Source organism: Sinohyriopsis cumingii, chromosome 14 (assembly GCF_028554795.1).
Source record: "Sinohyriopsis cumingii isolate HCF-2022 chromosome 14, ASM2855479v2, whole genome shotgun sequence".
Taxonomy (NCBI): Eukaryota; Metazoa; Mollusca; class Bivalvia; order Unionida; family Unionidae; genus Sinohyriopsis; species Sinohyriopsis cumingii.
The window spans coordinates 9,306,172-9,323,268 of record NC_142974.1 but is presented as its reverse complement, the minus strand read 5'-3'; the positions used below and the strand labels follow the sequence as shown (position 1 = coordinate 9,323,268).

The window sequence follows — 17,097 nt, the reverse complement described above, 5'->3', positions numbered from 1 at the left end:
GGGTACGTACCTCGAACATGTTGATCTGGTGCACTGAACAGATGGTGTTGATTTGCATAAAATGTCAGCTTCATTAATGATCTTAGTCTCCCCAATAGCTAGCTCTTCAACAAGTAGCAAATATTTCTCCAATCGCTATTCATATGCATTTTCACTTGACCTACATAGCAATGGAATTGGACATTTTCCAATAGAAACACGTGGTATAACTGTATGCAAGGCTATTTGTTAACTCAAATGGTAACATAAACATTCTATTTGCAACGTAGAATCATGGACAAATGTTAAGCACGCAATTCAAATTAAATATAAGAAAGCTGTTCGTTCCACAAAATCGAACACGAGTCGCCCAAATCGCTTATGTAATGAAGTTGCTGAAAACCAGGTTGTCTTCCAGGTATTATTTGTTGTAAGATATTGTTTATTCTGTAAGCAATGACTGCATTGAAAGTTTTAGATCGTGATTCTAGAAAGTCGCAATGGTATCGATAAGAGTTTGATTTTCTTTCATTAGAAAGGCATGTGATTACTGATAATTATGAAATATATAGACTAACCATAGTTATCATATGTATAATTTACAACTCTAAACTTAAAAAATCACCGACCCATCAAAGGTAGTTACATAACTCTTGGATGAAACTTATCTAGGCCATTCTACGTTTTGTTTTCAGTATATGCTGAAATAAGAAAGGAACCCAAAAACTTCAGCGTCTCATGCTTAAACGTATCCTGAAAAAGAAATGGCAACTCCAATACGCCTGCTGTAATATATGGAATACATTTGTTTGAAAACCACATCGTCTCCAGTAACGTTTTATATTTTCCGAAGAATGCGTATCTAGTATAGAAGCTGAACAAAGTCTTTTCTCTGTCTATGGAGACAATGCATCTCCTTTTAACTTGTCTTTAAATAATAATCATGGATAATTTGGCTTTCGAAAACGGACATTAATGACTTATCAGATGGCATAGTTTGCAGAGATCATTTTCAGCACCTCACAAACTATAGGAACTGTGAAATTTGGTACTGAAGCGACTAAACTCATATTCCATATAAAGCCCATTCCCTTATAAAACATTTAATTAAAGAAACAGTCTCAGAGCCTTAACGCTATTCAATATAATATCATTTATGAATGATTTTGAGTTTGTTTGATCTTGAAAATAACTTTATTTACGATAGAGAATTATCACCAGAATATTTATATATACCTCTATCTTACTGGCATCATTAGTCACACATTTAAAACGTATGTTGTTATTTTGCCAAGAATATTGTCAAATTGCATCTGGTAAATATCCAAAGCTAATACTGATAAAATGATTGCTGCTCAATATCGTATCGACACTGCGTGACATACGAATGCTACAGAAAAAGCATACCTTTTTTAGTTTCAGAGCATTGAAGGAGAATAATAACAAACATTAACTTTTGGTGTAGTTTAATAATTACTTGCAAGGAATTTCAGAAAAGGTAAACTTTGTTAGAAATTAAACGAAAAGAGCAGTGCTTCCGTATAAACCATCTTGATGCACGTCTGTAGAGAAAAGACCCCCGCCCCCCCCCCCCAAAAAAAAGCCCAAAATGAGTGTGGGATTTGGATTTTTAACGTAGCTTTACAAATTTTCATTAATTTCGCTGCGATGACTTCATTGTGGCAGTTTATAGTGATATCTAGCACTCAGGCAATATGCCGCAGACATGTAATGTAGCGTGTTCAACCCAGTGCATTATCCTTACAACAGTCCTTACACTAACCTCATAATGCTGAGCGCCAAGTGAGGTAGCTGTTAGTACCATTTTTTAAAGTCTTTCGTATGACTCCGTCTATTTCAAACCCACAACCCAAAACTGGACAGGTGGAACTACTCTGATTATAAAACTAGTAACTGATATTTTTCTTTTTCACTGCAATACAATATAAGAGCATAATTCGCCATATTGATGGAGGTTTGGATTTTAAGTTTACCTGTCTATAAGTAGGTAGGTGGGTTAGCAGATCGGTAGCATGTAAATATCTTCTGCATTGAGACACCCTGGATAAACGTTTACCTAGTGTTACGTGTTTATGCTCTTACAAAACGTAACAGAAAAGAGTTAAGACAACAAGATGTGTACAATTTAACAATTAATTTATTTCCCTAGAAAAACAAGGTAAAAATGAGAAAAAGAACTTACGGTTTTACGAATCAAAACCAAAATTAATCCAAGAATTACAAATAGAAGTCTTATTATTAAAAAGTTCTAAATGGATCTGAGTTCGAGACCTGATGAAATCCAAAACGTCTGTCGCAGCATTTAAAGTGCTGTCGTGTCAACAGTTCCTTATTGAATCACAGAACAAACAACCCAAATTATATATAGGAAACAATTTTACATTAATATCGGACTCAAAACAGATTCCCGTATGAGGGTCACATCGCCACCCTTCTAGAAAAAAATAGAAACTTTTACATGTCTACTCCCAGTATTGCTTTCACTGAAATCAATGGTTCTTACTTTTGGAGAGAAAAATGCAAGTTGTTTACCAGAATCATTGCTGGTTCTGAATCAAGGTCAGCAGCTAGATACAGTGTTTCTATATTATAACAGTCAGGTCAAATAGAACTGAACTTTTGAAATAATTGTCAAATCCAGTAGACAAAAATACCTTATAATTGCATGTAATGGAATAAATTTTAAAAAAACATAACAAACAAATAATTAAATTACAAATACATAACACTAGTAATAGATTCATCAAAGCCAACGAATTCAAACATGTTCAAAACTTATAGGCGCATAAGAGTCATTATTCATTCCTAGAACCCAAACGGATTATGTCGATACATTCTTAAGTTAATTTAATTCAACGGAGGAAAGCAAACTAAGCAAATGTATATAGATACAGATTATTGCAAATCAAATAAATAAGTTACAATTCAGAAAATACCTCAGTAGCTTGATTGAGACATTTACAGTATTAATGGCGGTAATATGAAAATAAAATCAGAATGCTATTTGAAGTCATGTTTATTTTCCAGTCCAATCATGTACAGGATGACCGAATAGACGACGCTGTTTTTCAGTGATTAAAAGCAATATAAATGCAATTAACCAAATTTATCAACATAAGTATGGGCATTCATACAATCTATAATACAAAACATTCATTCTTTTCCTGAAGTATTTCTCTATATATTTGGCTTTTAGGTATTCATACAATAATCATTCAAGGACAAAATGATATTTTTTTGCAAGGAGACTACAAAACGAACAAAGTCTGTAATGAATTAGTCAAGACGGTATCGCCCACCGCCCACGTTTAATTTCGAGTTTGTGAGAGGATACTCTCAATTTTGCAATTTCAGTTCCGATTTTAAAACATTGATGCTGTCTAGGTACAGTTGTCACCGAATTGTATATATCCATTTATTCATTAGATACATGTATTTGGGTTTCGTTTTTTGTGTACAACGATACTCGAGGGTGAGTTATGTACATTGTGCAATATTTCAAAACAGTGAGTACGGTTCATCATATGCCGCACATGTGAAATGCTTTCGATGGAAATAACCGAATACTTCCAGCGCACAGATGATGTATGACTGCATCGTCTGTGTACAAATACTTCACCGTAAGACTAAAATCTTCACATTATGGGATGTCTTGTCAGTGAGCGGTCTACTTAGGTCTTGCACATCTTCAGCTGTAGAGGTATGTGCGTTATTAATCAATTTCTTGTGCATAAGTTATAACTATAGTACTACCACGTTTGTGTTTGTATATTTTCTATGTACCTTCGGCTTACGTAGTATAACGCAAATAGTTTCTATTTTTGTTTGTGACTTAGCAGGAGATTAATATTAGCAAAATAAAGTTTCATTTTTAAGAAAAGGTGAGTAAAGAAGGATTCTTATCGGACACGGGTCGGTTACTTCTGAACCTGTTTTATTTTTGTTTAGTAATTATTGTGCCGATGATTTAATCTGTATAGCTTACCGTATATAACGTCATTACGTTTTATCGTACATGCCAGTGTCATACATAGTACACGGTGTTACATGTAGTTTCAGTTGATCAGAGTTGCAGCTGCAGTGCTGATCGGAGTCAACGTGGTACCAGCTGTAGAGCTAACCATAGAAGTTAAATATTGCAGCTGTAAAGCTGAACCATAGCAGCTGTAGAACTGAGTGAACAGTGTTGATGGTCGAGTAGCAGGTGATCGGGCGTTGTTGACCTATTCGTGTGCGCTGATTGCTTGATTGACTAAGGAATTGAATGGTGGTCGGTGACTACCTGGAATACTGACTACTTGACTGACCAGTGTGACTGGTAGCCATGTGTGCCGTTGACGGAGTATGCAACTCTATACATGTAATCTTTTAGCCGTGTGCTAATTTTGGGGTTTGTAATACCTAGTGTTTTGGGATTGTAAAGATATTTTGCTTATCTGTCCCTTTCTTTTCATCATTTTACTATTGGAGTAAAATATCTCATTTTTCACTATTTGAGTGAATTCAGTTTTACTATTTGAGTAAAACTCATTTTTGTCGTGTGAAAATAATAGATCATTCACCCTTTTCCTTGTACTGTGTAAGGTTATTGATGTGTATTAGTTGTCTTTTTAGGTTCGTGCGGATTATGTTGATTTGTCTAATATAAGGATCTGATACATAATACTCATAATTCTGTTTTCCTTGAAGTTATTCATCACGTATTTGTATCACCATCAAAAGTTTACAGCTGTAAATCCAAAATCCAACCTGATTATCTTGTTACAAAAGGTTTTATCCGAACTTTTCAATATTTACATAAAAAATGCTCGACTACTGTCCATAAGACGATCCATCCAGAGTTTCATAAAACTGTCCGATAGACCAATCTAAAATGTTGTAAAAAATATGTAATTGTTACAAATTCCTCGACTAAACCGAACATCGTACAATCCTAATATTGTCAATCGATCTTTAACTAAACATGCCTAATAAACTTTATTTGGTATAGTTTCTAAATCGTTTAATATCCAAGCTTTATATGTATATTATAAATTATGCATTTGTCATCCTTTGCTTAAAACAAAAATACTGTACAATGTACTACCTTCCATCTACTATCATTGTTGTACGCCATAACACCCCATCAATGAAATCATTTTATATATTTCTTCACTCTTAATTTATTTTACCAAATTGTAAGTTAAATATTTCAACGATACTTAGCATGAATAATATCCGCAGTTCGCAGGAATAATTTGAGATATGTTATAATAGTCATGACATACCTTCTGTATAATGATGTGAATTTGTAAAGATATTTTCCAGTACATACTAAAGCTTTCTGAACCTGCTAATTTTTAGTCTCCATTTAGCACAGTAATCGTTCAATTAATTTAGCTCTGTCTGTTCCCATTAGGGTCAACCTGAAACATTGTAATGTCATATGCGTATAAGGCATACTATGTGTATAACGGTAATATTGGTACTGTTATGATTCGCATCATAACCTTCTTCTTATCTCTTGCTATGAGAAGGGATTACTCATAAGTTAAGAAATGTCGTTGTCCATGGTAAGAGAGAGAGAGATGAAGTAATTCAGGCTCTCTAACAAGGGTGTCACCAATAACCGTGGAGATAATGACAGCTGTTCGGACTCGAGCAACGAAATTGTATTGATATATATATATATATATATATATATATATATATATATATATATATATATATATATATATATATATATATATATAATGCTAAATTCTAAAGATACATTTATAAAGCCTTTATATTTAAAATACAAGAAATACATATAAACATACACTTTTCTATCGTGCTTCACAACTTCATTGTATATATTGATTGGTAACTTTTAGAATGCAACATAGTTAAATCTCGATTAACGTCATGATATCCAACGAGTATAAAATTCGATAGTTGCGAATAATGCAACGATCATTTTGAAGAAATGTATCGTGCTAAAATAGGATACTAATTTGGAATAGGTTACTAATCATTACTCAATATTACTTAAAGAATCTTTTATCTTCAAATTAAATCTAAACGTGAAGTTGGTAGTGAATTCATCTTTTCCAATAATACATACTACAAATACAATTAAACATTCCATTATATTATAATATAAAATATAAGAACTAACAAAAAGGATGGAAAATATGAACTTTACCGTTAAAGTCTCAAATATTAAAAAGTACACATTCTTTAAAGAAGTTTACGAACGCAGACGATTCTTACCTGTAAGGAAAAGATATAGCACGAAAAAAAAAAGAGAAGTACAGTCTGTTGTAGCAATGGCACGTACAAAGCAAACTAAATAGCGATTTGGATGCCCCCACCAGACCGTGGTTTAATCCGTGAATATGCTTGACCGTTTTAAGACTGCCAAAATCTCAACAAGGAATTTAATATAAATATAATACAGGAATCTACAAAAGAAGAGGAAATATCCTAAATATACTATGGAAAAAGGAAAAATCGACTGTCAATCAAGTGAAAGCAAAGCACGTGGAAACATGGCGACTAGAAACGAGCTGAAAAAGTTCTTTAGGCTTAAAGATTTGATACGCACGAAGGGAGCTACATTGAATGTGAATATAAGGAAGGAACACAAGAACTGGATATGCCGCATATACCCAGAGAAATAATACCCGGAACAACAACTGTGATGATTGCACTGAAAGTCTTAAATCCGGATTGCATAAATAGAGTTTACTCAATAAATGCAAATGGATACAAAGGATACATCATAAGATCCAAAGGAAAAACACCGGTACTAACATACGGATATATATATATATATATATATATATATATATATATGGAAATAAAAAGCAATGGTTATGGAGCCAACGCCCATCTTAAGGAAAATAAACGGGAAAATTGCATGTGACTGATATTCCCCTGGGAATCCCACTAGAAGAAGTAATGAAACGTTTTGAAGAAATATTCAATATTTCAGTAATATCATCGAGACTGAGAACGATCCCTTTAACAACAATATACGATGGGACACGGATAGTAGAAATTGAAAAAAGACAATTGAAGAAATAAAGAGAGCATTCTACATTTTTTTTTTTTTTTTTTAGCAAAAACATGGTACAAAAAAAGGATGCATTTTCGACCGCAAATGCAATAGATGTGAAAAGACAGGGCATACATTCTTTAAATGTCCAACAAACCAGGAAACACCAACCGAAGACATAGGCGTGCAAGAAAGAAACCTACAACGGCAACAACAACAAAATCAACCAAATAAACAAGTAAATGCGAATAGTCAGCAGGAAGGACTCCAGCCCCAAAACAAATGCAGAGAAACCAACAGCAACAACAAGACAATAAGCAACAGCAACAAGCACAGCAAGAAGACCAACATCACCAGAAAGCACTGGTACAGAGACAAGCAGAAAACAGACGTACAAGAAAGGAACCAACAACGACAACAAAAACAACACCAACAAAACCAACAAGTAACTGAGAATGGGCACTCTTAACAGCAAGTCCCAAAACAAATACAGAGAAATTAACAGCAACAACAAGGACAAAAGCAACAACAACAGGAACAAGAAATACAAGAGAGTACTGAGCCATTTCAGAAAGAAAATACAACTCTAAAACAAATGCAGGTAACTCAACAACATCAGCAACAACAACAAATACTGGTACAGAAACCAACAAAAGAAATACATGCAACTGAACAAAGGAACAAGATTCAACAGAACACACAAATGATACAGAAAACAACAGTATCGATGCCCCGAATACGACATAACAACGATCATAGAACCAACACCACGACTAAAAGAGAATAAAGAAGCAACAAAAAACACGGAAGTAAGGCGATCTCAGCAGCAAGAAAATCCAATTTCCAAACATTCGCTCAGAACTCAACAGCAACAACAAGAAAAACATGATCAGATCCAACAGATAACACAACTACCACAAATAACAACAGGAAAAACAGAACAAATGCTCCCAATACGACCAACAATGATCCTAGAACCGGGAAAACTAAACAACCCACTGACGAACAAAGCAGAAACAATGGGAAAACAAACAGCGCAAGAGAACCAAATAGCTAAAATAAACACCGGAGAAACGGAAAAACAAGATACCACTGAAAGAAACGAGCATCAGTCAGTAACAAACAATCCAGAAATACAAGAAGCAAACAGAGAAAGGAGGAGAGAAAAAAGAAGACGACTAAATGAAGCAGAACAGAGAATGGCAGAAGAATGCTGGTTTGACACGGATGAATATTTAGAATGAGAAAGAAATTTTTTAAAATAAAAAACCTCAAATAAAACAAATAAAAAATAAAAAATGATATGCAACAACACAATTATAACAACACCTACAAGATAGCAACCATTAACATGCAGGGAAGGAGGTCCTCCCTAACTGGTCTGAAAAGATCAAACAGAAAGATAGTATCCTCCCCCTCAAAAAAAAAAGAAAAAAGACAGAGCTGTTCTGACTGGAGCAACGAATTTATTCTTCGTAAGCCTGATTCGCTATTTATACAGTTATTGTCGTTCGCTCAGTCTTAGTGAGAACATGCCCCCTTGAACTTTTCCATGACGATCGTGTGAACCATCTGCGTAACGCATCCATTATTGATATAATAATAATTTGTATGTTCTGCAGCTTCCCTCCAAATCTAAATTGATGACATTTAGATACGAGCGAAATGTATTTTGTGCTGACAATTGTTGATATTTAGTTACGAGCGAAAGGTATTGTATGGGTTTCTGCACCTGCTTGTAAAGTGCGATCTTTATAAAATATCATACAGTTATATTACACAAATATATAAATTTTATCTATCTATATTTTAGTGGAAAATTATTTTTAATATAAATTAATGAAAAATTACTTTTAATACAATTTATAATAAATTTCAATCGTAATATTTTTACTTAAAAGTTCTGTCCTAATAGTACCACCAATTCCATACATGCCAAACTCTTTCCCTCAATCATTTACAAATATTAAAAAAGAAATGTTGATAAGCATTCACCATGAGTCACACCAAGAATACAAAATAATTGTTTCATTTATGTTATATTTTTATCTTAGCTTTACATAATTTCGCACAGATTTGATTATTTCTAGAATATTTCCCTTAAAACAAACTCTTACTTTTATTCTATGCGTAATTCCTTCCCATGTAAACAAACGCTTTTTATGAAATCAATAATAAAAAACCCAACGTTTTCCCTTGATTAATAATTTATGAGATAAGTCTAGAGAAGATGAAAATATTGTCGACTGTACTCGTGGTTTTGTTTCTAAATCTATATACATTTGCAAAAAAGAAGTAAATTAATAGAATCTAAATTGCCCTTTTTGCTTGCAACGGTAGAACTGTAACCTTCGGGCCACAATAATAAAACACATCATTATATAATTTATATAATGAATTTAAACGTATGCCTTTATCATGGTCAAACTCGCATTAAATAATGCCCCTACCAGCACTGCGGTCTAATTTTTCTGAACTAAATGGCGTCTATCTCTTGAATGGAAATATATTCACTTAAGATAAGTAGTTGTCAACATTCTTCAATAGTTGGTACGAAGTGTCTCAATCTTTCAAAGCATTATGTAATCAGCACAAATTGAGGCCTAAATTATGATATTCCTTATGATTCTGTCTTTAGTTGACTTATGTTACATACTTACGATGTTTTCCATTCAGACATTCTGTAAGATTTCGAGATCAGAATAAATTAAACGAGAGAAGATTTTTTTAAACATTATATTTCCTATAACGGTAATGATTAAATTTCCTTTTCTATCTTCTATGCCTGTCATATTTTCTTGCAAACCTAGATGCTGTTTATACTCAAATCTTTGAACAAAGTGACAGCTGTGTGTATCAAAGCTAAAGGGACGTGACTTACATATTGTATTTGTAATTAAAGTAGGTTCTAGAGAACACTAATACAAATAAACAAATGAAATTGTTAAAGTTCGTAAGCTGTAAAAATATTCTACAATGGGATATGAAAACAAATGTAATTACCAAAATGAATGACTCCGTGCTGACTGTGAAATCACCAATTTTTCAATTAGGCCAGAGGGTCAGCCTTGTTCTGCATCTTTACTTGCAGGAATTGGTATCTAGCTTCACTTTGTTCAATACTTTTGACCAATCAATCTTGGGTATATGTTCTTCAGTATAAAGATGTCTTAAGAAATGAATTATACACCATTCACTAGGTTTGCGTAAAGTTTCATAAAACTGTCCGATAGACTAATCTAAAATGTTGTAAAAAATACTTTTGACGAATCAATCTTGGATATATGTTCTTCAACATATATATTAATACAGTATACAAATGTCTTAAGAAATGAATTATAAACCATTCACTAGGTTTGCGTAAAGGTTCAAGAGTAATTCATTCCTTCCTCAAAAGCTCATGGTCTTTGATAATCTTGTATTGTTCCGGAATCTCCATTAAAGCACGTAAAGCAAGCGCTGCACATGGGTTCTTTGCTCCAGTGACAGCATCGTGAAAATCGACGAATTGAAAGTTGTCGAATTTGCGTTCTGGTAATCCATCATCAAAAGATCTCATCGTTTCCCAAGGACCATCACCAACGCCAATGACCACGATTGACAGCGGCCAATTTGAAGCCTCCACTATGACGTCTTCGTTGATCTTCTCATCCGTAACCTGACCATCCGCTATGATAACCAGAATGTGATACTGCTCAGGAAATAATAATAATAATAATAATAATAATAATAATAATAATAATAATACCATTATTATTACTGCCATATGTCTGTATATTTTCTGACGATGATAAATTATTAGACACCTGGATGAAAAAAGATTTTAATGCGTTTAGCTTAAACTAGGATAACTGAGATGGTCATTAAACCTGACTTAGTCACTTGTAGTAGAAATATTGAAAGAAAAGACTTTGCGACCCGATAACGTTATCTGTAATATATTGCCCTTGAAAGTCATTACTGCTAGGGTTTCTATTAGTGTTAGCATCAGACTCTGCTCTAAAAAGATCACATAAATGTTAAGTGATAATCGAAATCTCCGTTGATAAAAAAACAATGACTATTGCATTTTTATGAAACATGTTGGTATGGATCTAATTTAAGGAAAACAAATATTTCCTTAAAAGGGATCAATATTCATTAACAAACCACCGGGCACGTTTATACAGATCATCAGGTTTTATAACGCTACGTTGTTATTTAGTCCCTTAGATTAAAATGACTTTGTAAGTCTTTGTTAATTAGAGCTGATATGGTCTATTAATTCAATGATAAACAGTAGGACATAATCGAATCATATAGCAAATGTAGCGGGAATTAATGAAAACTAATGCTACGACGCAATGCAAAAAATTCTTTGGTTCCAAATATAGCCTGAATGTGTCGAAAAACTGTTCACTTTTTATACAGTTGCTCCAGCATCACAAATAAAGCCTTATATTTGAAACATTTCAGATAAAACGTGCATTGCCTTTGTGCCAATTCCAATTTTTAAACATCATTAAGTAGTTGTTTTCATCTTTAAACTTGACAAGAAAATAAAATGAACTTATAAATAAATTATGGTTATTCAAAATGAGTGCATCCTGTTTTTGTCTCGAAGCTGGCATTTCTAAATAATACTTCGATCTCTAATTTCAGGAACAAACGTCAAAATTAGTTGTTTTCATATAAGTGTGTCTAACGAGGGGAAGATATGATTTTTTTCGTGCATGAAATGTTAGATATTAAATGATTTCGATAGAAACTGAGCATTTTCAAATGTTGAATGAAATGTTGGTGCACCTATACAAACTCTGTTGCATTCATGTATGTGTCGTGTATCCCAGAATACAAATTTTGTAATGGTGCCTTTTGTAAAGACCAGACTTATTTAGTTTTGGTATACATTTTTTCGTGTCACCTTTAAGTAATGAAACAATGAAACACTACCATAAAAACGTTGTTATGAAAACCATTCTAGCTGCCTTGTCATTTCTGGGGTACCTTGCCTTCAAACTGCCTACAATGCAAAGTAAAATATTCTTGTACATGGACTGGTGAGAAACGTACCATTTGTGTGCACCTAAAGGGAAGTGTTGTGTGAACTCTTTAGAAAACATCACAGTCATTCTCTTTGACAAGTCAGCATTTTAATATAATGCAGTAATACATAATTCTCCCATAAAGTACAATGCTTCCAGAAATTTTGTTTTTCTAGTGAGTAACGATTCTTTTTTGAAACCCTAGGTGAATTATGTTTGAAATTTCTGCATAAACATATTTGTTAATCAGGCCTTAGAGATGTTCGGTAAGAATAATTGAGTTTTGAATGTTCTCGTTACTCGCTATTATAAAATTTCCTTTCAGGAAAACAACTGCATCACGCGCACTAATTTTCAGTAAAGCATTCACGAGGAGAGATCTGGTACCGTTATGCACGTTTGATAACAGCTGTTAAATAGTTTAAAACGTAACATACAAAATGTGCGGTATGCATTTCTGCATGAAGAAAATATGTCATGTAAATAAATATCTTTGGAAATGAAGTAAATGAGATAGTTCTTACTGGAAGATGCTATATAATGGAAATAGATATATTCATACATTTTTAGATTTCAGGGATTTCTGTGAAGCGGTCACAAGTAAAGACAAACGCTCTCTGATCTCAGGATTTGTAAATATTCCTACCCAGTGGTATATAATTAAGTCACCAGTATCTCATGGTTTCCTGACAATTTAGTTCTTTTGTTTTTCTCGCATATAAAACATTAAGAAATTCCCACAGAGTATGGTCAAGTATCAAAGTTCTATATTTTGCAATAGATTCAAATAAACAAGACAATTTAACTTTGAAATAGGGAATACTATAGCATGTGCAGTGTGTTTGGTGATATCTGATTAAATTTTAACAGAAACAAAGCGCAACCTTATTGCTCAAGATTCAGAGAGTAGTGTCATTTCTGTAAATAATTGTAAGCGTGCAGTATACTATATAATATTAACAAACCCTTACTCTGTAAGCGATTACCTTTCTGGTCTTTTTAACAGTTTCCACTGCTTCTTGTATAAGTGGGACAAAATTAGTGGGTCCGCTAAGTTGCAGCGTGGGTGTGACTTTATTATAGACGTCCAAGACTTCATTAAATCCTTTGCATACACCCTAAAATAGGAGGAGAAACATACTCATTGTCTTCGCCATCATGGTTAACTGAGGGAAGCATTTTTTGTGGTGAAAGGCTTCCGATGAATAAAACCTGTTATCAGGCTTCATGCTTTTGTATCAGAAACTGACTTCATTTGTTGTTGCAATATTTCGTAACCAATTATCATTTATGAAACGAAATATTATTAAATCTCTTTTTTAAGCAAATTTAATAATATCACCGTTGTCTTTTCGATATCTCCCGTCTTTAATATAGCAAAGTGAATGGAATAATTGGGACTCTTCCATTCAATAACTCAGTTTCTCTGAAACTTCGTGCATCGTACCTACTAAAATAATGCTTTTATTCTACGTATTAGAAAAGAGGCAACCAAAGTGTTTCCTCCAGAAAAAGATGAACGTTGATGTTGGCAGCTCATTCGTTTCCTACATAATGCGATCTTTGTTGTATCCAAAATGGCACTTATCTCTATTTACAAGGCCCATACAACACTTAAGTTTAATTGCAAAGACGGAAACGCATGTTGATTACAATTCTGTTGATTTCCTTGTGTCCGCATACCTCGGCTTTTAATGAAAATATGGACTTGTCCTTAGATTTGGAGTCACCAAACCCGAAAGCTGGTATTTCGCCATCATCGTCAAGTTCCTCTAGCGTTTCCCCAAGGATACATATCACCTGAAGAAACAAAGAAAAGTTACACATGCGGCCCGATTAGCTAACATTGTTTCATACGCGTGAACGTCGTGAATAATGGGTATATTTTCGTTGTACCTGCTCATCAGGATGTCAAACTGTTACTACGTGTCAGAGATTGTCCTGGATTTTCCTCCATATTCACTGAGATAATATTAACACAATTTAATAGTTTAGATATGTAGCTGGGACGTATGAGATTTCAACTGTTACTATTTTTCCGGCCATTTTGGGAAATTTACTTTTAATGGATTGTCAAGAAGGGACTAATCTGAGTATGTATTTCATGAATGTTTACCTCCTACACCGGACGCACAGTTCGTTTGAACATTCGAAGGTTAGATATGTAGGAAATGTTGATGCACAAATAATGTTCAAGTTATATTCGAACGTTTAAGACTTTGAAACAACTGGACATTAGTATAGGAGTCGGATTGGATCTGTCACTGCTTGATAGCAACTGCGTTGATAAATTGTCTTCGTTTCCTTAATTGGTGGAAAAATTGTTTATTATGTGGATTTATGTAAATAGCAGGAAAATTGCAGTCGTCCCTATGTTTTCTTTAGTCCATCTGTTTATTCATCTTTTGTCCTCGCTTATTATGACACACCACATAGAGTTTTAATGCTACATTGAACGCTATACATGTAACAAAGATTTACATTACTTGCCTGGCCATTACTTTCTTTACGGCACGAGTCAATCATTTCACATTTAAATAAATAAGTAACACTAATGATGGTGATGCAGAAACCAAAAAAGGTAAGGATGATACCTCATTTTGTCTGACAGGCTATGAGATCGAGATTATGGTTTTCATAACAACTGGAATGAAACCGGTCCTGATGAAACGACTGGTTCTTTGGAGAATGTCCAACACCGGGTTTTCAACTTCGAATGGGTTGTCAAACCAGTTACATGTATCTGATATTGGTTTATATACAAACATACATACATACATACATACATACATACATACACACACACACACACACACACAAACACACATACATACATACATACATACATACATACATACATACCTTTTGGTATGGATTCATTTGTGGTCCACTGGTATCATGCAGAGAACGTCCGTCAAATGTCCTCTGTCCCTGTAAGCGGTTGCTCATCGTGTAATCGATGCCTAGACGACAGAGTAGTAATACTCATTGTGTAATCGATGCCTAGACGACAGAGTGGTAATACTCATTGCGTAATTGATGCATTGACGACAGTGTGGTAATAGTCTTTGTAAAATCGATGCCTAGGCGACAGAGTGGTAATACTTATTGTGTAATCGATGCCTAGACGAGCAGCAGGAAGGGCGAACAGACCACTTGGTTGAAATATAATTTGCTTAAAACAAAACATTATGCGAAAAAAAATAAGGTCACGGTTTATTTTTCGTATGTACTTTGTTTACATATATGAGGTCATGCCCTTCCTGCTGCTATTAATTAAAAAAATTATTGTAATAAATAATAGTACATCCGGAATCTCATACTGCAAGGATAGCTCGAGAACGATTAGAAGCAATGAATAAATTTCTTCCTGTTAGAGATTCATTTAGAAAAAAACTACAAGCGCAGCAGGAAGCACAAGTGGAGTACGAAGAAGACACTAAATAACTATTTAAACCCGTCACTACAGCTACTGAAAAAGTTGCACTGACTACTAAGAAAGTTGCAGCGGCTGCTGAAAAACCTATATGGGGAGATATTAAGGAGGAGGATGAGAAGAGGATAAAGGGTATTTTTCCAGTATTAAAACAAGCCGCAGAACAAACTAAAAAATGGCAAGAAGAACCAAACAAACAAAACAGATTTTAAAAGATCTTCCAACTGATATAGCTGCAGCTCGAACTCCACCTGTCGGTGAAGAAATACTTGAAGTTATTGGAAAACTTCATACTGATGTCGCCGACGTGAAAAAAGAATTTGCACCTAAATGTAAAACAGGAAAAGGAAATGTTAAATTGATTGCAAAATTTAACGAAGGGCTTATCGAAGATATTAGAAATACTAAAGAAGAAAAATTACCCGAAAAAATATTATTTGGTATTTTTAATAAAACTGATATTTTAAAACCCGGTTATGAAAAAACAAACAACGAAAATTTTATTAAATGGGTATATCATATATATTACAACATAAAACAAGTAAAACATAATGCTTATAGATACGATGCACTTGTTAAAGAAATAAAAAGACTTGATAGAGAGAGACTGGAACAAATAGAACAACAGCAGGAACCTTCATATCAACTTCCTCCACCGCAGCAAAAACCTTCACCCCTGCACCGAGCAAACACCCGACAACTTACTATATTGAAGGAACCAACTGAGGAGTTTAAAAGAGAAAGGGAACAGACGTTAGCAGGAAAGGATGATGATGATCCTCCGAGTGCTGTAGGAAGTGGTTTCCTGACTACACCAGGAGAAAATATTTCTGTTTGTCCTGATAATATCAATGACTTGTCACGGTTAGAAGTTCTTATCGAAGGAAAACGTGCCGGAAATAACTCACCAGAAATAATTAATGAAGCAGCTGATATTTGTCGGCGATTATTTCAAGGTGGTATCATGGATATTGGTGTTTACCGAGAACTTATCGATGAACTCGTTGATGATTGCAGTGACTAGTTGTTCAATAAATGGTAAATAAAATAAAAATGATCATGTACAATATACATTATAGACCCGTACAGGTCAGTCGGTAAACTCGCGATTACCAATCTACAGAGCAACTTACTGAGATTGACTTGGTGATGTTGTTCAGGTTATTTAGAAGATTAGCTCCAAAAGTAGCACCTGTTGCAAAACAATTATCTATGAAAGCTATTGATGTCGTTCGTGAAAAAGCTCCTGGTGCAATTGTCAATGTTGCTGGTAAGGCGTTCTCGGCGATCAAAGATAGGCTAGCACGATTAATGCGACGAAAATCACAACCAGTAAAATTACCAAGCACTACAGATATGCCTGTAGATGTCAGCAGGATAATACATCAAGCCGCAAATAAAAAATACTAGCAGCCTTGATGGATCAAGAATCTGATGAAATACAAAGAAATATTACTGCAAATTTGATAGCAGGAAGTGGACTTCGTGTTTGTCGATAATTGATTTAAATCGAAGATATATAATAAAATGTTTAAACGTATATCCGACTCAGCATTTAAAATGGATGAACCGGTCCTCAAGGATGAATCGGTACGTGATTATCAATTTTATTCCTA

At 34.0% G+C, this 17,097-nt stretch overlaps 1 protein-coding gene across 3 annotated transcripts in view; it reads right to left on the bottom strand.

The window, feature by feature from the left end:
- The window catches only part of LOC149783192 (uncharacterized), a 55,444-nt gene that overhangs the window by 8,927 nt on the left and 29,420 nt on the right, over positions 1-17,097 (bottom strand). For 2 of the 3 annotated variants that reach the window (XM_089931423.1, XM_089931422.1), the window contains 4 exons: positions 14,908-15,008; positions 13,729-13,845; positions 13,032-13,163; positions 2,120-10,712 (listed from right to left, as the gene is read on the bottom strand). In XM_089931423.1, the coding sequence (XP_089787549.1) occupies positions 10,401-10,712; positions 13,032-13,163; positions 13,729-13,845; positions 14,908-14,994 (648 nt within the window). In that variant the 5' untranslated portion in view covers positions 14,995-15,008 and the 3' untranslated portion in view covers positions 2,120-10,400. Of the gene's footprint in view, positions 1-2,119; positions 10,713-13,031; positions 13,164-13,728; positions 13,846-14,907; positions 15,009-17,097 lie in introns of those variants that run through there. The other variant, XM_089931424.1, reaches the window with a different exon arrangement.